Raw genomic sequence first — 24,186 nt, 5'->3', positions numbered from 1 at the left:
CTTTCAAGTTCCTGATAAAACCGAGGAAGCAGCACATGCATGGGTAAGATTAAGCGTGTAATTAAAAAACGTTAACATTCAAGGTGTATATGAACCATAATATGTTGGATGTTTAATTCAGATTTTATTGGGTCAATTTTTGTGGGTCTAGTACTTTTTCGAGGTAGAATCTTTTTATGTCTCCTAAAATCCAAAGTTCAACTTTAAACATTTTTCCATACAACATCTAAACTTTTTAGGATATTGCTGTAATTCCTTTACCATATTATAGTGGCCATGAATTTTATATGTAAAATGTGATTGTACCTAGAATACTTTTTGTTATTAAAAAGACTGCATATGTCTGGAATATATTAAAAATTATTTGTCCAATACTTGAATAGTGAAAAAAACAGTTTTTGGTATTTATAGGCTTGATTTTTTTACGACTCTCCTTATTCTCTTAGAATTCTAAAAATATCAGCAAATGTTTATATTTCTTTATGAGAATTGCTGTGTTTTGAAAAACGAAGTTTCCAAGAAAATCACGAAACAAAAACTTTCGTTTGAATTTTCTTATACATACACAAATCATCGTAAAATATAGCCTATTTATTAATTTTTACTACTACTAAGAAGTTACGAAAAATAATGATTTGCGTACTTAGACATGTTTATGAATACCATTTTCATATATTAGCATCAAGTACTCGTATACATATATACCCAGTTCATCTGTCTATGTACCTGTCTCATTTGTATATGTCCCTCCATCTGTTTATTGTAGCCCTACCGCACCACCCCCTTAGTATTACCTGGTGCCAAAGTGAAGAGGGAACCCGGACCGACTGAAAGTTATCTGCGTCATCATCCTAATCCTAGTGTACGGGCGCCGCCCCATCATCTTGATTATGGTCATAAGGTATTTTGTCTTATTCTGTTTAGTTGTTTTCATTTTTATTTTATGCGATAGAAAGAAAAATAATTGAGGAGCTTGCGTTCAAAACCGGCTATATCAATTTTTTTGCCAATATGCTTTTTTCGAGATTTTCGGCTAAGTTCCATAAGATCTATGATTTGGCATGACCATTTGCGTTCAAAACGGGCTATTTCTATATTAAAATCGCATGCAAAGTTGGCATTTTGCATCAAAACTGGCTATATCCACTTTTTGCGATCAAAAGTGGATATATCCAATAATTCACTTTAATTTAAAAATACGATAATATAATACATCTGCCACGACTGTAGACCGTATCTAGGAATGCTGACAATCGCTTAAATTTGCCCCGATTGATTCGCGATATACGATGCGTGATGATTGATGATTCCCGCCAGTTATCATCTAAATGCGTTAGAGACCAGTTCTCATTTCACTGTGGAACTGACGACGATTTACATGCAATATGGATGAAGAACTTATTACCGTGTAGCAAGGAAATAAAGGTTTTAGGCGCCGTATGAAAAATGTGACAAAACGACAGACTAAACAGTTATCAAGGTACGATATAATTTAAATTTATTTTGCGGTTATTATTTTGGACACCTACGTTTGTATGTTTTGTGTCTCGTTTGACACTATGGCGCAGCCAGAAAAACGTCTTAAGGGGCCAAAAGTTGTAGGTAATTTTAAAAAAAAACCGCCGCAGACAAAAATGTTTAGCAGTGTTATAGTGGTTTTCTCGTTAATAATATGGCCTTTTTTCGCGGTAGTGCATTTTACAGATATGGTGACCCCGAGCCAGCACTCATGAGATTCAATCGACCTTGTCAACATAATGGCAAATCATTTCAATGTGCTACAGTTAAAAAACGGCACATTCAGACTTTGAGGCAGACATTTTATGCAGATTCGATCAAAACCAACCAAGACATTAGATTGTGTCATATGATGTCCGTCGCTCCATTTTGTTCGTCGAAGATCGGCTGATGTTAATAGGGTTCCCTTAAAGAATCTTAGTGTTTCGTATTTTATCAAGTGTGACAATAAAGCAACACGGCTATGCAAAAAGTTTTTTGTTGCTGCTCTAAATATTTCCAAACAAAGTGCCAAAGTGCTTCTAGCAGGGGCAGTGCCGAAGGAAAATAGGGGTGGGGATCGGAAATCCCAAAAAAGTGAAGAATAAAAAGAATGTGTTTTTTCAAGAGATTAAAAGGGCGCGAAAGTCATTACAATAGGAAAAAGTCTAAAAGAATTTACTTGTCTGCAAGCCTGTCAATTGCCAAGTTATGGAGAATGTTTAATCAGGAATACCCACAAACTCGAGTATCATATTGTATGTTCCGTAAAATTTTTATACACGATTTTAATATTGGGTTTTCATCACCCGCCTCGGATGTGTGTAGTAAATGTACGCGACTAAAACAGCAGTACAAATTTGAGACAAAAGCTGAAATTAGAAATCAGCTGCTAGTGGAATACCGCGTACATAGAAAACGTGCTGCTACCTTCTATGAGCTAGCTAAAGAGGCCCCAGAAAATAGTTTGAGTTTTTGCTTTGACCTTCAACAGGTACAGCCTCTTCCTCGGACGGCTATTAGCGATGCCTTTTACTCACATCAAATAAGTTTATACGCTTTTTGTTGTGTCGAGCTGTCTTCGCGAAACCTAACATTCTATGTATGGACCGAAGTTTATGCTGTGCGTGGCTCAACAGAAATTGCCTCAGCACTTCTTCACCATCTAGATTCACTTGACTACAATGGAATTAGAAAAATAAGACTTTTCTGTGATGGTTGTGCAGGCCAAAATAAAAATGCCTACATAGTTCATGCACTAATGTATTGGCTGAAAAATAAGTCTCCAAAAGATCTGTCCGAAATCTCGATCACTTTTCCAGTCCATGGACACAGTTTCATGGCTGCTGATCGTTGTTTTGGGAGAGTGGAGAAGTTGCTTAGGAAAAATCCGGAGATAATTTCCAAAGAGGAATATATTAAATTTTATTCAGAAGTCGGGCAGGTGAAAATTTTAGGGACCGACTGGAAAATTTATAATGTAAGGGAACTAGAGAAAGTGTACAATAAAATTAAAGGAATTTCTGAAACAAAAAGAATTTTGTCAGGCCAAAAATGTTAAATTCAAATCCGGTGGCGGTAAATAAATATTTTAATTTTAATATATAGGGCGTTTATTAATTTTTATTATAAAAACAATATTAATCAAATAAATCAAATACTAGTCTTAGTGATAATTACTTACATTATATATTTAAAAACCACGATACTTAAATTACTTGTTGATTATGTTGATAAATATGTTGATAAATGTAGTCAAGTGTAAGATGACATAACGTACGTACCTGGAAAAAATAAATGTGTTGAGCAACCAATTTCCTAATTATGTTATTTTATTTAGTATTTAGATATTTTGATTATTAAAAGATTTAAACATTTATAACTAGTTAAATTATTATTTAATAGCTATTTATTATATTTGAAATATTATTACGCATTGTGTCTGTCACCCACTAGCGCAATATAAATGTGCTATTAACTGCTTAAACAGATAGTAAAATAGGATATTTGGAAAGGTAGAGTTTCATACTATAAATAGTACAGGAAAACGTAGTTTGCAGCATTCAAATCTGTAAGTGGCTCAAACACTCCACAATAAGCAACTTGTTGGTAAATAAATCTACGTTATATGGCCATTTTAGATAAGAGGAAAAAGATGATATGCAGCTCTAGCACTCTGCTTTTATTAAATGAATTATCTGTAATTATTTTATGTAGATTAAACAGGTATTAAATGTTTTATGTCAAATATTATTATTATCTTGTAAAACACATATATTTAAAATAAAATGTTGAAATGTAAATAGCAATAACAATAAAAATAGGAAATAAAAAATAATGGAAATAGGATATGCTCCGTGAGAAAACTCACCAGTATAAAAATAATTCAAAATAAGGTACAAGCACTTAAAACAAATAATATTCACGCACGCTACTTTCACTTCAAAAGTCGAATACGTTTTAAAAAGATCTTTTAAGCGAAGTTTGGATCTCAGGGCTCTTAGACTGGATGTTTATGAGATCGAACCTCTAGTATGGAATTACTCTTGTATGGCTTGTGCATAAATTCTTTCTTAATCTTAATAGTTATTGCGGCGTTAAAAGAAATGGGACGAAGTGTTTGGTCTAGTTTAATATTTTCTTAAAGGGAAAAAAAAAACTTACATCTTACAATTTTTATTACAAAAAAGCAGTAAAAACCAAAATAATCCTAAGATTGAGGTGAATACTCATCTTTATTATCGGTTTGAACCTGCAAATTTTAATAAGCCGTGTCAGATGCTGAAGAAAGGAAAGGACGATACCCACCTTGTCCTTAATATTATAGAGCCCAATAACTGTTTGCCAGATAAAAAGAAACCTACTATTAAGAAGCTTTTAAAAGAGCTCTCTGGTAAAAATTGGATGTCACGAGCAGACCTAAAATAGTATAAAGATTTACTCGTATCTGGTAATCCAGATATAGAAACACACGACATGGAAGGAGATGAGGGTGAACAGGATCAGCCATGTGACTGTTTAGATGAAGAAGCTGCTCTTGACATTTAAATATTCTGTTTTTTTTGTTTTTTTTTATTTTCATATCTGTGTTGTATTTTTACAAAATATTAAATGTATTTTTTGTTTCAGTTTAAAAATTAAAAATAATGATTTATTGCGTTTAAATTTTTTTAATAAGATTTTTTAACGCTTTGCCATCAAAACCGGCTATAACCAAATTAAATGTCAATTTTTTTCAAAAATTATTGACAGTTCAAAAAATTTTTTTAATTGCATCAAACAACTTCCCTGAAACATTCCAAATAAACTTTTTTCCCCATCTCTGATGAAAGGTTTTTTTCGATTTCTGAACATTTTTTTAAAATGGATATAGCCGCTTTTGAACGCAAGCTCCTCAATTATTACCGAAATATATTTTTTTTTAATTTCATTTTTAACATATAGTCCACACGAAATTCACGAATACAACACACACAAATATAATAAATAGACAGGGTGTTTTCCGGCGTAGATGCCGGCTATATCTCGGAAACTGTTAATCTGACCTTATTGCAGTTTTTTTTTTAATTATATAAGAGTTGTCAAGAAAATCGAAATTAGAGGCGTAATTGAAAGGTCAATGATTCAATCCTAATTTTCTTCTAGAAAACGCCGGCTTAAGATACCTTTTTTTTACAACTTCATAAAGGTAGTAAAAATTGAATTGCTTAAAAGGCTATAACTTTTAAAATGCTTATTCGATTTCGTTCAATTTGGGCTTGTTTAAAAGTGAAATGTAAGTACTTTTAGAAAAATATAGTCTGATAACTTTGTTGGTATCGATTCCTTTGTCTAAATCATTTTCTAAGAGAGCTTGATGCAAGGATACATGATGATATGGATGAATTTTAAATTTTTTCAAAGTTCAGAACACCGAAGGATAAATAATTCCTAGATGTAGTGAAATTTTTCTCAACGTATGCAAGAACGTTTATAACTTTATCTTCATGGTTTCTTACTGCACCTCGTCTAATAGAAAAAAGGCGATGTACAATTTCCGTTGTCCTCACACGTATTTGCTTGTTGTCGAAATACTTTTCTGCTATAATGCCTTCGTTTAGGATATTTTGCAGCATATTCACGTGCTGCACCAGGAGCATTCTCAAAACACTGCAAATATACCAGGACCATGCTATAAGATATAGTCGAAATCCACGCTTGATGAAAAACCCTGTATTTAAAAATATAATACACTAAAATATGTTTTATAGGTAGCGAACACCGTTTTAGAAAGAATAACAACTGGAGATCCAAACAAACAGGTTATTTCTTTATTTTCTTTTGCATGCATGTTTTAAACTACTATATTTTTATTTGTTATTGTCTTAAGTGAAACAATGTTTAATAATATAAATATAATTTAAGAGTTTTAATCATAACTATAAAACTTAAGAGATGATTTGAGACTGTTATTTTTATTAGCGGATTCCTTTTATTAATGACATAAAATTTTTTGTTTAATTTATCCGCATGTTATTAATTACTTTGAACTTTTTGATACTTTGATACCATTAGTGGGCAAAAATCAAAAAAGGTCTTTAACAACAGACCCCGAACTAATTTATAAACTCAACTAGTTCCTCCTAAATAAATTTTTAATATATATTTTTTTTTAGTTAGTACACAAACAATTTAACTCTCCGATCAACGTGTACAGTGAACCGAACATTTTGGACACTATCCACAGGCAGACCGGCGTGCAAGCGTAAGTTGATATTATTAGTTATTTATAACAAAAAAAAAACAATTTAAACATTGCCAACATAACTATGCATAACTGCCAATAAATTTAAATGTGGTACTAACAGTTGCACACACAACAACACACACACTATTATGTAATAAAGCTTTTTATTTATTTATTTTTTTCTTATAATTTACAGCCAAGTAACAAGGCAAGTAAACTATATATTTAATCTAGTAACATGCTTATAATAATTAGTTAAACCAACGACCAAGTATGTGCGGCTTTGACTATTTGGTTTGCTGCATTCACTTTTTAATAATTCCATCATTTTAAAAATTGCTTATAAGCAAGACTAATGAAAGCATTCTACTATTCACATTCATTTAATTTAATATATTCTAGACACTTAAAATATGATTTGAAATCGTTCCGTTTTTAGTCCTAAGAGACACGTAAAGTTTAACCCTGCCGAGAGCGCGACTTACCAGTACCTCCAAGAGGAGGAAATGGGAGGATACGGAGCGCCGGTGCAGGAGGTGGTGACACCCCCGCAGAGTAAAATTTACACACCCACCAAGGTAACAGACATTAAAAGTACGATTAAAACCGCTTAGTGACCGCTTGATGAATTATTGATCCATATGCTTCTTAAGCTGCTTTAATGTGAGAAGTAGGTGATTAGTTTTGTTAGTATATTGGATTTTGATTCATGTTAATTAACCACATATCGCTTGTTTGTATGTTCCTTTTTTTTGATTCTAGGTATTCTCCATCCCTCGTAGATTGGCTCTTTAAAAATCTAGGGTTGTAGTATGTATGGAAAACTGTAACTTTTTTCCCCCACCTATTCCTTAACTAATTTGTGAATAAAATTAATATAAAAAACACTGACTGACTGGACGTGTCTTTTAGCTTTATTACTATTTTAAATAATTTGTTTAATACCGTTATCACTTTGTTTTTATAATAAAGGTTTCTTTCACGACGCGTGTAGTGACGCATCAATTCGTTATGAAAAATTCAGTAGTCCAGGAAAAGAAGGCCAATCTGCTGAAAAATTTCCATCGGGATGATTTTTTTATCAACACTTAAAAATTACTCTTCAAAAGTCCCCATATAGTCCAGTGTAGCTTTTTTAATGGCGCGGGGAGATCAAGGGTTACAGATATCGTCAAAACTATCTATCTTACGATAAAATGAACTTTTAAAATACCTTTTTTATTCAGTAAGAAATTCTCAGGCAAAAAAGGTCTTATGCATTTTTTGATATAGGTAAGTTCTTAAAAGAAATTTACTTTCAATGTTCACTTCACCATAGAGGTAGGCCTAATCCATAAAACTACCATAAAAAAATGCAGTAAATGGGACTCTTTTACTGAGTTATCAGTGAGATTATGATGCGACATCTTCCAAGTCTTCGCTAACGTCAAATGTTAAAAGCACAGAAAGTTCATTGGATCTAAATTCTTATCGAATGTAATATTTTTGGAGTGTTTATTGTCCAACCAGTAATAATGCAAAGTTTCTTACATTCGGAGCTTCACAACCTCTCGTACAATTACAATAGATTGGATTGTATTTAATAAAACATCAGAAGATGGCCATAGTATTTAGATTGTCTGTAAATACTCATCAATCTAAAAACATTTATTTTAAATTTAAAAATATTTTTATGCATGTTTTTTTAAAGAATATAAGCGTTGATTGAAGAGGCGAGCGTTGATTGAAAATGGAAAAGATACGCAAATACTGTATAAAATTTCGTGACCGCGGCAGCCAGCCGTTCTTTGCTTTATCTAGCAATTTAGAAGCTAAAAGATGGCGCCCCTATAAGTAGGAATGATGAAACTCGCTTGGCAGGCTCGGTATTAAAAATGACGAGACATGAGAGCAGTGTTGCCAGATGATTGGGTGAGAATTATGGTACATTCTGGCCAAAATTATGGAATTTTGTATAAAATTATGGTACAATCATACAATTCTGTCAGTACACAACCTTTTCCTATGTATGACGTCACGTCACAGTCGCGCCGTCGCCAAACTTAAAAAATGTGTTATATTTTGTTGATAATGGATTATGAATTTAATCAAATTTTCTATTCTGATCATTTCTTTTAATTAAAAGAACGATTTCTAGTAGAAATAAAATATTTTTTTAACAAAGATAGTAATTTATTGAAAAATGAACAAAACATTGCGCTCAAAATCAAAATTAAAAATAGATAAACATTAACACAAATACATATACAAATTTGTATATTAGATAAATTGGTTTAACCAAACAAGAAAAACATAAAAATATTGCATAAAAACATTATTGAAATGTTAGGTATAATAAAAAATGGTACATTTTGCATTTTACTGCGAAATTGTTCATATCATATTAATATAAAAAATAATCATAGAAATTTATAAAAACCAAAAAAAAACAAAATTATGGTACAACTATGGTACATTTATTATTACGGTACAAATTATGGAGCAAGCAAAAAATGTTGCAAAATTATGGTACAATTCCATAATTATGGTACGTCTGGCAACACTGCATGAGAGGTTTGTTCTCACAGCAGTAAGAAACAAGTTTTCGACAAATACACATGCGCAATAGAGTAAAATGCGTTCGCACAGGAATTTCTGATCGGTTTCAAATCAAAAGTTTGATGTTCTTACACAAATTTCTGATCGTCATCTGATAGTCAGACTTGTTTTCGGATTTATTTTAAGCAAAGTGTCAGAGCATTCGTGTAGCCAATCAACGCCGATCTTCGGGATATGAACATAACCTCTAAATTCTTGTTTGTATTTTGTCATTTTGTTCCTTGATATTCGTTTTGAAAATTGTATTTTAAATTGTTGGATTAGTCTAAAAATAAATATTAAGGAAACAAGTGATTTTGAATCGTCGGAAGAATCTGATTAGAATTATGTTGATTCCGACACAGACTTTTAAAGAAGATTTAATTGAAGAATGGATAAAGCCCAAAAATCAAAACTATTTTCATGAAACTGTGTCCCAATTTAATAGAATAGAATTTCTCGACCATTTTAGAGTAAGTCTTGAAATAGCAAATAATCACACAATCTTAAACTCTATTAATAATATACAGCTATTTCAAGGTTGTAGTATAATTTTTGTTTTGTTTATGTTTTATTTATTTTCCCATTTCCCACTGGGATAAAAAAGTGAGCTTATTTTTCTTCTCGACTCAACCCGTATTTGATGTTCGCACAGACGGTTTCAAATCGATCAGAAGTTGTAATATTTTACGCATGCGCATCAAGAATGGTTTGGAAACAGTTTCAAACTTGTAAGAAATTTGCAGTGAGAACAAACCTAATATCGCAGAGAAATGGGAGTTTTCGCATTGCGCTATTTCTGTTTAAGGACATATTCGTATATTCCATAGTATAAATTTGAGAGAAAATATTGCAAGGTTTAGTTTCATATTTTGTTTTTTTTTTAAATTTTTAAGTATAAAATCTAATAAGTAATATAAGTATTATAATTTTGCTTATTTTTAAAAGTACAGTATATTATAGAGTTTGCCTTCTTTTCGGCAGAACCAGAGGCTGATATTTTTTATACAAGGTGCAAAAATATACATATAGTAAAGTGTTTTAAGCTTTTAGGCCTACAGCTTATAAATTTCAAAAAAAATACCTTGAAAGAAAATTAACCTTGAAAACATATAGAGGGGGGTGTCTCGAAATTACATCGCAATATTTTTCCAGCTGCATCTTTGTCTAAAGATAAGACAAAAACTTCCTATACAGGAATCTTGAAAAGTTTATAATTCCACTTTTGCTGACCACTAATTTTAATCGACCCTGTATACATTTTAGCATAAAATGCTATAAAATCAGTTTTTAATAATAACAGTAGTATACGATAAAAGTTTCGAAAAATAACCACCAGGCCTTTCCAAAATAATGACAAAAAATCATCTTTAATGGGAATTATAAAACACCCTGTAGTATGAAAACGATTCACTTTTCCAGATTTCTGTATATGAAGTTTTTGTCTTATTTTTAGACAAAGATGCTGCTGGTAAAATATTGCGATGTAATTTCGGGACACCCTGTATAGTGTATATGTTATACACCTTTAGATTGACTTTTGTTTCATAGGGTAAGCCTTTAGTTGAAAATTTTTAAATGTATTTTTTTAAATCTAAAAATGTCTATTGTAGATTTTGAAGGTCAAGACTATAAAAAAGACCGAAACGTTATTAAAATTAAATGTTTATTCAAGATAAATTTTATGTTTTAACATTTACCAATACCCAAGAAAATAATTGATTTCAAAAATACATAAGCAGCATACATAACCCAAAAATAATCCAACCCTATACATCCAACCAAAGAAAATGGTAGGTTTGGATTATTTTTGGGTTAATTATTCTGGTTTGATAAATAGCATCATATTTCTTAAATTGCCCGGGCATTGGGCATTATGAATAATCGCCATGTAATTACATTGTTCATAATATACGAGCTTCGTCCCACTTCAGTTGGCCCAATTGAAAATTCTTAATAATTTCTGTTTAAACCACCAAAAATAGACAAATTTTATAGTGTTATTTTAGTTTTAAACAAATAATAAGTTTTACTTATTCTATAAATACAACAAAATGGGAAAGTAAACACATTTATATTGAACATATTTTTATTTATTAAAACAGCCGCAATTCTTTAAGACATTGTGTTTATTATGTTCTGGTACTACCCCTGATTAAAACTATCCAAAATTTCTTGCTAGTGGTTTTCAGACTTAATGAATAGAACCCTTGTATATGCCTAAAGAGTTAAAATAAATGAGATTAAAATAAAATAAAATTTATCAATCAATCAAAATCTAATTTTAGAGATAACACATATTGCTTATATGAGATACTTTTTGGTATTGTAATATTGTGGAATAAAGATTCGATAAAAAAATAATAAATTCGTTTTTTACTAAGTGGGCCAATTGAAATAAGACGGGGCTCGTATATATTTTTCGCCTCCTCAATCAACGATATAAGTGTGTATTCCCAGGAATTTTTTTTAAATCGGAAATATTAAACACGTTTTGACTCGAAATTTATGATTTTTATCAGTTACTACACTTTGATCGCAATTTTCTGCAAATCAAAGGTCTCTTCAAAAAAAATGCATAAAACCTTTTTTGTGGAAAATTTCATAATAAAAAAGGTAATAGCTCATTTTATCGTAAGATTGACAGTTCCGATGATATTTCTAACCTTTGACCTCCATAAAAAAAAAAAGCTCCACTTGGATTCATGGGGGTTTTTCAACGATGATTTTTAATGTCAAAGCAAAGAAAGTCTAATGGTCCTGGACTATACAGGTTGTGTTGCGAATAATCATGAGACTGGACTAGCATCATTAATCCAGCTGTTATTCACTTTACCATATTTATGCGTTTAATACACAATCTGTGTACGTCAAAATACACCGGCGTTGTGGGAATAAACCCCTAGTGCACGCATTTCTTAATATGTTTTAGTGGAGTAACTTCGCCGGCAAAAGACGCTTCTTTTTGTTGTTTTCTTTTTTAAGGTAGAACCAAACGAGACTTATATAACGTTATACAGAATTATGTTGGGCAACTGAAATGCACATTCACGACATCCTAGGTTGGGGCTGACTCTTTTTATAGCCAAAAATGTGTAAACAAATACGAAATCAAAAATCTTACTTTTTACCATATAACTCGCAATAATTTCAAAAGTATTCCAAGTATTTAAATATATTTTTGTTTGTTGGAAAGAAGACACTCTAGCGGTTGTAAGAGCGTATCACAAGTCTCAAAAGTCATTTTTATTTTTTGAGTAAACTAGATAAGAATGTCGTTAATCATTATTTGTGCATTGCTTTTTTCAGCAATCGAAAAACTTTTTTATTTCTGAAAATTTTTTATACATCCTACGGGTAAAGTAAAGTAAAATGTTTGAGTAAGTTTTCTAAAAAGAATGCAGGTTGTTAAAACTAATAGTTTACGTAATAATTAAAGTTAAAAACAAGCCGCGCCGACTCCTCGCCTCAATAGAGAAACCGCGATATACCGAATATACTGAATACGAACAGACGTAACAAGAAAAATTTTTTGTAGCTAGTAGATACTATTGACTATCGATTAATTGAAGGGAACGTTTAGCGTATTTATTTACTGAATTCGAGTTTATGCAAAAATTATTTTTGTGCCAAAAATTGTCTGTGAAGTAAGTATACATAAAATATATTATACGTATTGTATAATTTATATTATTAGTTATATTTATTTTAACTAATAGTTTTAAAGACATTCTTTCTTATGGAGTGCATTTTGTGTGGAAAATTAATTGATGGATTACAAGACGAACCGGTGGTTCATAAACCGACAAAACAGGGCCTACAAACCATTTGTAATGCTGCTGAGAAAAGACTGGACACTTGTGGACTACACATTTTAGAAAGAAAGCGAGCTATTTTAGATAGAACTTTAAAAATTAAGTTTCATAAAAGGTGCCGAAAAACATATACTAGTAATAAAAATATTGCTTCTGGCAGCACTAGTACAACCGACAAGGAAATTATTTGCTTTAAAACCACTAGTAGTAACACTGGTTCATTTGATATAAGAAGCATGTGCTTAATTTGTAACAAAACTGGACCTAGAAAAATTAAGCAAAAAAAGGAAAAGTTAACTTTGGTACAAACAGGTGAGTAAAATTTTATTTCAAACAAGGTAATCAATTAAACGAACTGATAATAATTTAAACGGTGTTTATGGCCACTCGATACAATTTTTTACTCAAACCTAAAAATATCAAATTGACAAGTTATCCTACTGTATTATACGTTTGTTTGTATGTATGTATAAGACCTTAATCTTAACAGTTTTTTTACCAATTTCTTTTTCTATTTTCCTTTACAGGTTCTGGAAAAAATACGCATAAGAAAATAATTGAGGCAGCCAAACAGAAAAATGATATAATAATGATATCAAAATTATGTGGCTTCGAAGATTTGTTTGCTTTCGATGCCAAATACCACAAAAGCTGCTATACTCACTACATATCATACACTCTCTACTCTAGTACTCTCTACATACATATATAAAGAAATATTCAAACCACAAAAAATAAAATTAAAAAATCTCCACAAACATCACAGAAACAAGAAGAGTATTTTTCAGATGAATCGGATAATGCAAACGAGGAAAATTATTGTAGGATCGAAAACAGTAATGTGCAATTAATTTTAATAACGCAGCTGATATTTTAAAAAGGGAAATTCGCAACTTTCAATCTGAACAAAATTTGGAAGATCCCAGTAAGTACGGCTGGATATTAGAGGACAATTTTTTGGACACCTGTTTTATCAATCCAAGATCCTGTGCCAGATAATTTAAGTAAGCTTTTGTCTATTCGTTGCTCAGATAAAAACTGTAATAACAGCAGGTGTATTTTTGTTACTCAGGGATTAAAATGCTGTGCTGAGTGCAAATGTAAATCTTGCTCGAACACAATAATTATAAGTGAAGATACAGATTCGGAATCTGACTTATATTAAATGCAAGGTAAACCAAAAAAAATCTTAAGCAAAAAATTATAAGTAATAATATTTTATTGTTTTTAGGCACTTTTGAAAGGAAAATATTCTAAACTTATATTTCTTATGTAGTAATTAGTTAATAATAATAATAATTTATGTTCTTCCACTAAGACTATTAAAATTAAAAATACGTTCCACAATGAGAACGTTTTTATTTCTAGTTAAACATCGCATCGCCTTGTCGCATTATTGTTGCTTGTCCCGAGATGCAGTCGCGCTCCACTCGGTCGGCCGCGCCTTATTTGAAACTTAAAAATCTCAAAAAGTATAGAGCATAACTTGGTAATTTTTTTTCTGAAAACTTTTTTGGATACGTGGCTACATTTCATTCGCTGAAAGTATATAAAAATTCCTTAAAACAAAAAAGTTTTTCGATTACTGAAAAAAGCAATGCCGGAAAGATAATCCCCACATTTCTTAGTTATTTTCACAAAAAATAGAGATGATCCTAAAAATGTTAAATACACTATTGGAACGGTAAAAGTGTATTCTTTTCAATAAAAAAAAAATATTTCAATACTTGGAACACGTGTAAAGATATCGTAAGTTATATGTTAAAAAGTAAGTTTTTATAAATCCGTCATTTTTTACGAGTTTTTTGTTATAAAATGAGTGAGCCCCAACTGAGGATGTCGTGAATTGACATTTTAGATGACCAATAAAATTCTGAATAATGCTACATAGGTCACATTTGGTTCTACGCTCAAAACATTTTTTGAAACATTTCATCGCCGTTTTTACTCCGCTATTAGACTAAAACAAACCATAAAACCAATTTTTGTCGTGTTTCAGGTTTGAATGCTAAGTAACCTATTAAAAGTTGTATACTAATATCACTTAAGTAACGTTCCAAGTATTGAAATGAAACATGTTGATGACAAAGCGTAACTCTTATTAAAATATAAACTCTGTATTTTTCAAAAGTTCTTCGAACATAATCATGTTTTATTAAAGGTGTTTACTCTTCATCAAGTTTTTTTTGTAATTTCTAGAAGGCCGCCAACGTAGTAAACACCAACAATCCGCAATATTTAAACGCAATCGGTCAAGATCCGGAAGTAATTCAGCAAAGCGGATCGTTCAAGAGGCTAATGATGTCTGTCTTGCCAGGAAGCAATTTTTAATTTCATTTCTAACAGTTCACTTGTATTGTATACATGCACTGCTGACGACGAACATTTTAAAAATGTTCGATTTATTATTCTATTTTAAACGTGCCTTTCAATAATCATAGAACTAGAATCGTAATTTTGAGCCATTTGAGAGTCAGAAAACTTTATTTTTATATCTTGCGATTTTATAGGATGTTATTGAAGGGTACTTAACATATTTTAAATAAGAAAACTAATCTACAAAAGAAAAAAAAGTACATTCGATCCATTGGGATTTTCTCTCACTACGGAAGAGTGACGTTGTATCACATAAGTTGAATCTAATATTTGTTGTTGTTTCTTTATTTTTTTTAAATTATCTTTTGGATTATTTTAGATTCGAGTGGTTTCTAGTCAGAAAAAAATTAGGTTATTTAGTATACATATTATTATATATAATAGCATAACCTTATAGATACTGTTTGTTTTCTTTGATCAGTTAAATCATTGCATACCTACTTTTAAATCAATATACATAAATAGAATATATTTACCTCATATTAATTGTAAAAAATTAGGAATGTTTCGTAAAAATGTACTACTTATTCAATACAAAAAATTTTATTTATTCAAAAATATTCTTTATTTAATTCTCTCCCGATCACCATCCTCCTTATTTCTGAGGTGCCTCCACCAATTTCATACAATTTGGCATCCCTAAGAAGTCTTCCTGTCGGATAATCATTAATGTATCCATTACCACCCAGGATCTGGATGGCATCGAGGGCCAATTGAGTCCCCTTTTCGGCACAGTAAAGAAACACGCCTGCGCAATCTTTAGGGCTGATTTTTCCGTTGTCGCATGCCCTTGCAACGCTGTAGAGGTAGCTACGGCAAGCCGACAACGTCGTGTACATGTCCGCCATTTTTCCCTGTAAGAGAATTTTTATTATTAAAATGATTTTAAAAGCCAAATAGCATACCTGAATTAATTGAAACTCTCCGATCCTTTTACCAAACTGTTTTCTTACGTGGGCATACGAAAACGCTACGTCGCAACAAGCTTGCATAATTCCTACCGAGCCGGCTGCCAATACGAGCCTTTCTAGGTCCAGACCACTCATTAAAACGTAGACACCTAAAAGAAGTAGTAACAATTCAAATTCAAATTTTATTAATCATTTGGTTATATTATAACAAATTTTTTATTTTTTTTTTAACTTAATTATATTCAATAATAATAGTTAACAGTCATTGTTTTTAACATACACCTAGATGTTGTAACATCTGTTTGTATATGCTGAGAAATCACAAAATTTTAGTAATAATATAAAATATAACTAACCATAATCTACAACTAAACAAAAATTCTCCAATAAAGTTTCCCTTCCGAAAACTATTTAAAAAAATTAAATTTATCTATAGTTGAATAAATAAATTTTCTACAGACCTTACTAAAGTTTTTAATATTATTTATATTTTTTAAGCTGTTTGGTAAGCTGTTATAAAATTTCGGGGACAAGTATCCTAAAAATCGTTTCCCTATACTTTTTTTTATGTTTGGTATTTTTAGGTGTCTGTTTATATTATTTCGGGTTGTGTAGGAATGACTAACATAATTCTTGATTTTTTCATGCATGTTGACAATATGTAAATTGAGCGTATATTAAACATTTCCTCAGAATATAATTGTTGTGTAGGAAATCTTTTTTGTTTTTTGTATATAACTTTTAAAATAAAGTTTTGTACTACATTAAGTTGTTTTAAACAATTCTTGTATAGACCTCCCCAGACAATCACCCCATACCTTAACAAGGACTCAACCAAGGATTTATAAATTAAAATTAGTAGTTTTTCATTTAAAATATTTCTCAAAATATGAAATCGATAAATAAGTTTACGGATGTTTTGTGTTAATTTTAGAATGTGTTGGTCCCATTTTAAATGTTTATCCACAATGATACCCAGATATTTAGTAAATGAAACTTCCTTGATATCAATTGATTCAAGTTTAATTTGTTGAAAGCTGGGGCGATTAGCAGCTGTTATAGAAAATGCAATATAGTTTGTTTTTTGACCATTGAGACTTAATTTAAAAGAATCCAGCCAGTTCTTGACTGTTGCTAGACCAAGTTCTGCAGTTTTTTTTGTGTCTCCCCAAGAAATTCCGTGAAACACCGCAACCGTGTCATCTGCATATGATATCAGTGACTCGTCATGAATTTTAAGATTGGTAAGAGCGTTAATATAAGTTATAAAAAGTATAGGTCCAATAACTGTTCCTTGTGGAATTCCAATTTTTATATAAGATAGTTCACTAATCTCATTATTTATTTTTAAAGACTGTTTTCTGTCCCCCAAGTAACTTTCAAAGACCCTTGACACTGGACCTCTAATACAATAAGATCTTAAAGTATCTAGCAAAAGCTCATGCGGTACAGTGTCAAAGGCCCTTGCTAGGTCCAGAAACACTGCCCAACACTTTCTATCACCATCAAAAGCCTGATTCACTCGCTTTGTTAATTCGCAGACAGCATCGGATGTGCTGAGCCCCCCAATGAAACCAAACTGATTTTGTGTTAATACGTTATTTTTTTGTAAATAGTCAATAAGTCTATCTTTCAAACATTTTTCGAAGAGCTTGGAAAAATTATTGATCACACTTATAGGACGATAGTTACCTATTTCACATTTATCACCTGATTTATATATTGGAGTGATTATTGATACTTTAAATTGAGTAGGTACTGTTCCTGTTTTAAATATTAGGTTGATAATGTGAACCAATGGTTCAATAAGGTAAATATGAAATTTTTTTATAAATTTTGAGCTAATAGTATCTATTCCAGGCGCGGAATTGTTTTTTAACGAAAAAATATGTTTAATTATTTCATTCCTATTAGTTGGTTTTAGAAACATTGAAGATACACTGTTATGATTAATTTTGAATTGTTTTTTTGGTTTTTTTATTTGGTTTTGCATATTTACTCCTACGTTTATAAAATACTGATTACAAAAGTTTGCCATGTCTTTGTTATTTGAAAATTCTTTGTTATTATTTTTTATTTTTATTATGTCATTTCCTTTAGTAGTAATTTGATTTGTAACCTCATTTATAACTTTATACATTTTGCTCATATTATTCTTAGATTCCTCAATTTTTGTTTTGTAATAGTCATTTTTACATTTATTTATTATTTTACCCAATGAGTTTCTGTATGTTTTATATTGTTGTTCTTTTTCCAAACTATAATTTTTATTCAATTTTCTTTTCATTTTGTCCCTATTTTTTATTGAACATATAATAGCAGCAGTTATCCAAGGTTTTATTTTTTTAATTATTTTTTGTTTTAATATTTTTGTCTCTTCAGAGCTTTGTATAATATGTTCGACAACATTATAAAAAATTTTGGTTGCAATTTCGACATCATTAATATTTAAGATAGTGTTTTCCCAATTTTGTTTTATAAGTAAATCTTATAAAACAAAATTGGGATAAAATAAAAAAAAATAAAAAGTTTGTTTTACAATATTATTATAAAGCAAACAAGGACTTGGGGTATATTCGCTAGTTAATGAGAAGACTTAATTTGTTTCTTAAAGGCACTCCTGGAATAACAATTCAAATATGTTGACATTTTTCAGAAGGTTATTTGAAATTTCTTCGGAAGAGGCGGGAGAATCTTCGAGAAGTCTCAAAAATTTTTAAATTTAGACTATCGGGACTTGAGATATTTCTTATTCTATGGGAAAAGACTTAGTGTGTTTTTTATAGGCATTCCTAAACTAAAAATTCAAATATTTTGATTTTTTTTTTGAAATTTCTGCAGGAAAGCTAGGAAAAATCTAAAAAAAATCAATAACTTTCAAATTTGGACTACGGGGACTTGGAAATTTTTCTTATTCTATGGGAGAGCATTTTAGTTAGTTCCTTAGAAAAAAAAATTAAATATACTTTTTCAAACTGAAATTAAACTAAAAATTGATGTATACTGTAGATGATTTCAATTCGAACACCTTACAAATTGGAGTACGGTCAATATACTAAATTCACGCATTGAAACAAATAGCAAAATATATAATGAGCGGTCCTCGTATATTTAAAGACATCTGATCGCTGGAAATTCCTAAACCCCGTTCCGTTCAACGAGAAATTTTTTCAGAGAGAGGTAGGCTAAGTCCTCAGCAATGACGTGTAAAAGACGAAGACAAAAGATTATTATACTAGGTTTGTTCTCACTGCAAATTTCTTACAAGTTTGAAACTGTTTCCAAACCATTCTTGATGCGCATGCGTAAAATATTACAACTTCTGATCGATTTGAAACCGTCTGTGCGAACATCAAATACGGGTTTAGTGGAGAAGAAAAATAACCTCACTTTTTTATCCCAGTGGGAAATGGGAAAATAAATAAAGCATAAACAAAACAAAAATTATACTACAACCTTGAAATAGCTGTATATTATTAATAGAGTTTAAGATTGTGTGATTATTTGCTATTTCAAGACTTACTCTAAAATGCTCGAGAAATTCTATTCTATTAAATTGGGAGACAGTTTCATAAAAATAGTTTTGACTTTTGGGCTTTATCCGTTCTTCAATTAAATCTTCTTTAAAAGTTTGTGTCGGAATCAACATAATTCTGATCAGATTCTTCCGACGATTCAAAAGCACTTGTTTCCTTAATGTTTATGTTTACACTAATCCAAAAATATAAAATACAATTTTCAAAACGAATATCAAGGACTATACAAAACGAGAAAATAGAAACAACAATTTAGAGGTTATGTTCATATTCCAAAGATCGGCGTTGACTGGCTACACGACACGAATTCTCTGACACTTTGCTTGAAATAAATCCGAAAACAAGTCTGACTATCAGAAATTTGTGTAAGAACATCAAACTGTTGATTTGAAACCGATCAGAAGTTCCTGTGCGAACGCATTTTACTCTATTGCGCATGTGTATTTGTCGAAAACTTGTTTCTTACTGCTGTGAGAACAAACCTACTACCGGCGCTTGGGGTTTGAATTGTGGACGGGCCGGGCCTATTGAAAATAAAAATTCTACGATAAATTTTACATGGGCCTGGTGCCAGTGGCGTTTTATGTTTTATTTCTGGTTTAGAAACAGGTGTCTTAAGAGTGTGTTGGTTGCGTGTCGTAATTTTATAAATTAATTTGTTGTTACCGTTGTGGTCTTTGTTTTTGTTGTTGCTTTTGTCGTTGTTAATACTGTTGTTTAAATATTTTCAATTGCCTATAAAACGAAATGCGCGGGGCCTCACAAAACGACATTTTAAAAAGAGTTTGTGAGCTGACTAAACTTGCCCGTACTACCATCTACACAGTGGTAAAAGCCGGAGACGTCATCGATCATTGTGAAGAGAAAAATATTTTTTAAAAATCCTTCAGTGGCACGCTACCGCTAATGACCCAGTTTTAGTTTTTCTGCTGTTCGGATTGAGTTCATATGGACTATACCTACCTTTGTTTTCTCTCCCTAAAAGATTTTCCTTGGGCACCTTGCAATCTTCGAAGATTAGTTCTCCTGTATTGGAGCCTCTCATTCCAAGCTTATCTAGTTTGACACCACTTCGAAATCCAACGGCGGATTTCCTTTCGACGATAAAAGTTGATATCCCATGTTGAGGTTTGGCTTTGGGGTCTGTTCTGGCATAAACCTAAAAAAAGTTTATTTTATACAGGGTGTCCGGAAGCTAGATGCAATCCTTTAAGGGGGTGATAGCTGACATAAATTTCAAACATTTTAAGCTAAATATATGTAGGTCGAAATGTTTGCATTTTTCTCAAGAAATACCAAAATTTCACACTTAAACGGTAATAGAGCGCAAGTTACAATTAGTATCGGAGTTTCAAAGATTATTTTGTTTTGTCTAATGTGTATTAATAAAAATACGATCAATTCCAAACTTCTGTGTAAACTTAAAAAATAGAGACATTGAACGCCCTTTATTTTAAGATATCACTCATGCCGATGCCTGGCCAATTCTTAGAATTATGGCCTCTTTTGTGCGGCAGGTCATGTAAACAAAAATTATTAGACTGAGACCTCTCATAAGCCTACTAAGCATTAGGGCCCCGATTGTGGGGTTATTTTAGGTTTTAATGTTAAATAAAACACAATCTTGTTTAAACTATATATTGTTCATGTTCAAAATGCAATCCATTATTTCTAATACAAGCACGAGCTCTTTTTATAACTTCGATGGTGGTAACTCTTATGGTTATATTTTCTTTCATCCTGTCAAATGCTTCATTTATTTTGCGACTCTTCTCTTGTTCTTATTTTGGTGGTGTATACAAGCTCCTTTGCCTGGCCCCATATGAAAAAAGCCAACGGAGTTAGGTCAGGCGATCGAGGAGGCCAAGGAAAAGTTCCGCCTCTACCGATCCAACCGTCCGGAAAACAGTCGTCTAAGTAATTCCTGACAGCCAAGGACCAATGCGCTGGACAACAACCATTGGTCTTTCTCGTTCCAATAATCCAGCTTTGTCTAGAAGAACGGGGATATCATTTTGTAGAAAATCTAAATAGTTGGCACCATTTAAATTATCTGGTAGAAAATGTGGCCCAATAATACTCCTGCCTATTACTCCGGCCCACACATTTACTGTTGTCATGATTTTGTTTTTTCCAGTGCGGATTTGCATCTTTGGCAGCCCATTCGTGGAGGTTGTGGAAGTTGGTAATACCCTCCCTGGAAAAATTGAACTCGTCTGTCCACAAGATACTTCTTAAGAATAACGGGTCCTCGATGTCCATGTTCAATAAAAAGCGGCAAAACTGAATTCGTCTCGCAGGGTCTTCTTCTTGTAAGCCCTGCACCCCCGTACCATGAAAGGGATACTGTCCATTTTTCTTCATGGTCGTCCACACCTTCCATCTAGAAAGGCCAAGGTCTTCAGCCACTTTTCTGACGCTTGCAGTAGGGTCTGCGGTAAAAGCTTCCAGTATTTGCTCCTCAATCTCTGCATTATTATGGCCAACTGCCAGTAAGACGGCGAAAGGTGTTTTTAAACACCCGGAAGTTTGGTAACCTCCAATCTGGATAACGTTCCTGGTACAAGCGTCGTGTCAAAGCTCCATTACCGTTAGCGCGTCTCTTGGTTGGTAAATTCCATTTTACAATACTGTTTAATAAAACGGGCAGAAACTCGATTTAAAAAACAGTGGATGCAGTCAGTACGAAGTTGATAATCTTACAAAATTAGAGGCGAGAGTGAAACTAAACAACAAGAGGCTAAAATCACACGTTCTTATTTATTAAGCGAGTACCTAACTTGTAACCTCCACCACAAAGTACCTACTAGGTACGCCTTACCCTTCAGTATCTACTATTAAGTACCTCTGCTTAATTTTGTTTTTATTACTTTTTATTTACCTGAACTGTCCCGTAATAGAAAACCAATCCAGTAAGTTTTGTTGACCATGACCTGCCCACAGAATAAACCATCTCATCGAGATCGTTTATTCTGTGACCTGCCGCACAAAAAGTATAAAAAAAATCGTGTTTTTTTAGAAATAAAAATTCATATATTTGGCTGTATGGCTAGCGAAACGATGAAATTTGGCATAGGGTCTCTTAATACATTGAGAATGATGGATCCGTAAACAATTTTTTTTTCCGGTACCACCAAACGGAGCGGTACTGTCTCAAAGTCAAAAATTCGTAAAAATATTGGTAAAAATCGAGTTGCTCAGGAGATCAATTTTAAAGCGTTCAATTGAGCTGAAATTTTTAGGATATAAGGGTTCTTGGGGCTTACGTGGCTGTATACTTTTTGGGCCAGATCCGTATACAGGGTGAGTTGTTATAAGCAAACAAAAGTGACTAAAAAAAAAAATTGAAACTTCTCCAGAGACTAAAAAAAAAAATTTATAAAAAAAGTGTTTCGGCGACAAGACTTCGTTTTATAAGAGATTTAACATACTTGTTGTTTTTTAACATACTTTTTGTTTACATGACCTGCAAAAGAGGCCATACTTCTGAGAATTGGCCAGGCATCGGCATGAGTGATATCTTAAAATAAAGGGCGTTTCAATGACTCTATTTTTTCTAATAAGTTTACACAGAAGCCTGGAATTGATCGTATTTTTATTAATACACATTAGACAAAACAAAATAAACTTTGAAACTCCGATACTAATTGTAACTTGCGCTCTATTACCGTTTAAGTATGAAAATTTCGACCTACACATATTTAGCTTAAAATGTTTGAAATTAAGTCAGCTATCACCCTCTTAAAGGATTGCATCTAGCTTCCGGACACCCTGTATATTAACTAAGCAACACATTCCATTATGTCTTACCACTAGAATATCAGCATCCGGTCCATTAGTAATCCAAAACTTGGTGCCATTTAAAATGTAGTAATCCCCCTTTTTTTCTGCTTTTAATCTCATGGAGACCACGTCAGATCCAGAATTTGGCTCAGACATTGCTAGTGCCCCAATGTGTTCACCTGAACATAACTAAAACAAACTTTCTTATATAATGAATTTCGCTAACAGTACAGTCCAATCCTACTTTTGGCAAGTATTTTTTAGCCTGCTCCCTAGTGGCATTTCGATGAATTTGACCTAAGCAAAGATTAGAATGAGCTACGTAAGATAAACCAATCGCTGGACACGCTCTAGATATTTCTTCCATGATTACTACTTGATCCAAATATTTTCCATCTGTACCGCCATAGTCGCTTTGTGCTGTAATTCCTTAAAATACTCGTAATAATAGTGATGATTTTATATGAGAAGTTCCAATAGTGGATTACCTAATGCACCAAGGTCACCGAGCTTTTTCCAAAAGTTCCTAAGGTCATCGAAATTATTTTTTTTGTCAATTTCATTCGCTTTCGGTGCCAATTCTTTTTGAGCAACTGTAAATATAGTGTCCCTAAGCTGCAATTTACTCTCAGTTAAATATTGTTGTTTACGAAAACGAACTGCAACTTACTTGAATTTGTTCCGAATTTAACCCGAAAACATGTTCGTCTATTGGATAATATTGAGAGACCTCTCGCCGTTGATATAAACAACATTTGTGGATTTTCTTAGACATAAAAGTCGACAACCTTCTGGCCATTGCAAATTAATTTATCCACAGCACTAATTAAATTAATTGCACGTTTTTATTTTTCACTGTCGCACAGACACACACATAAAATAACAACATACATATTTACGTCTATCTTTTATCTTATCATTAAAATTCAAAAATATACACTGATATGTTGCTCGCACTGGCAATG

At 31.9% G+C, this 24,186-nt stretch overlaps 2 protein-coding genes across 10 annotated transcripts in view; one reads left to right on the top strand and one right to left on the bottom strand.

Moving 5' to 3' along the window:
- LOC126744241 (PDZ and LIM domain protein Zasp) overlaps positions 1 to 15,549 on the top strand; it is a 24,634-nt gene extending 9,085 nt beyond the window's left edge. For 2 of the 9 annotated variants that reach the window (XM_050451602.1, XM_050451600.1), the window contains exons 5-9: positions 767 to 901; positions 5,748 to 5,798; positions 6,153 to 6,241; positions 6,663 to 6,801; positions 14,815 to 15,549. In XM_050451602.1, the coding sequence (XP_050307559.1) occupies positions 767 to 901; positions 5,748 to 5,798; positions 6,153 to 6,241; positions 6,663 to 6,801; positions 14,815 to 14,946 (546 nt within the window). In that variant the 3' untranslated portion in view covers positions 14,947 to 15,549. Of the gene's footprint in view, positions 1 to 766; positions 902 to 5,747; positions 5,799 to 6,152; positions 6,242 to 6,662; positions 6,894 to 6,985; positions 7,038 to 14,814 lie in introns of those variants that run through there. The other 7 variants (XM_050451604.1, XM_050451605.1, XR_007663086.1 and 4 more) reach the window with 7 other exon arrangements.
- LOC126744239 (isovaleryl-CoA dehydrogenase, mitochondrial) lies at positions 15,516 to 24,186 on the bottom strand. Its single transcript, XM_050451598.1, has 7 exons — positions 23,892 to 24,186; positions 23,710 to 23,836; positions 23,466 to 23,650; positions 23,249 to 23,410; positions 20,402 to 20,597; positions 15,897 to 16,051; positions 15,516 to 15,845 (listed from the first exon to the last, which is right to left on the bottom strand). Exons 1-7 carry the CDS (start codon positions 24,018 to 24,020, stop codon positions 15,543 to 15,545), a joined length of 1,257 nt encoding a protein of 418 aa, XP_050307555.1. The 5' UTR covers positions 24,021 to 24,186; the 3' UTR covers positions 15,516 to 15,542.

This window comes from Anthonomus grandis, chromosome 13 (assembly GCF_022605725.1).
Source record: "Anthonomus grandis grandis chromosome 13, icAntGran1.3, whole genome shotgun sequence".
Taxonomy (NCBI): Eukaryota; Metazoa; Arthropoda; class Insecta; order Coleoptera; family Curculionidae; genus Anthonomus; species Anthonomus grandis.
Note: the sequence above shows the minus strand (reverse complement) of the source record. Positions and strands in the feature narration are given on the sequence as shown.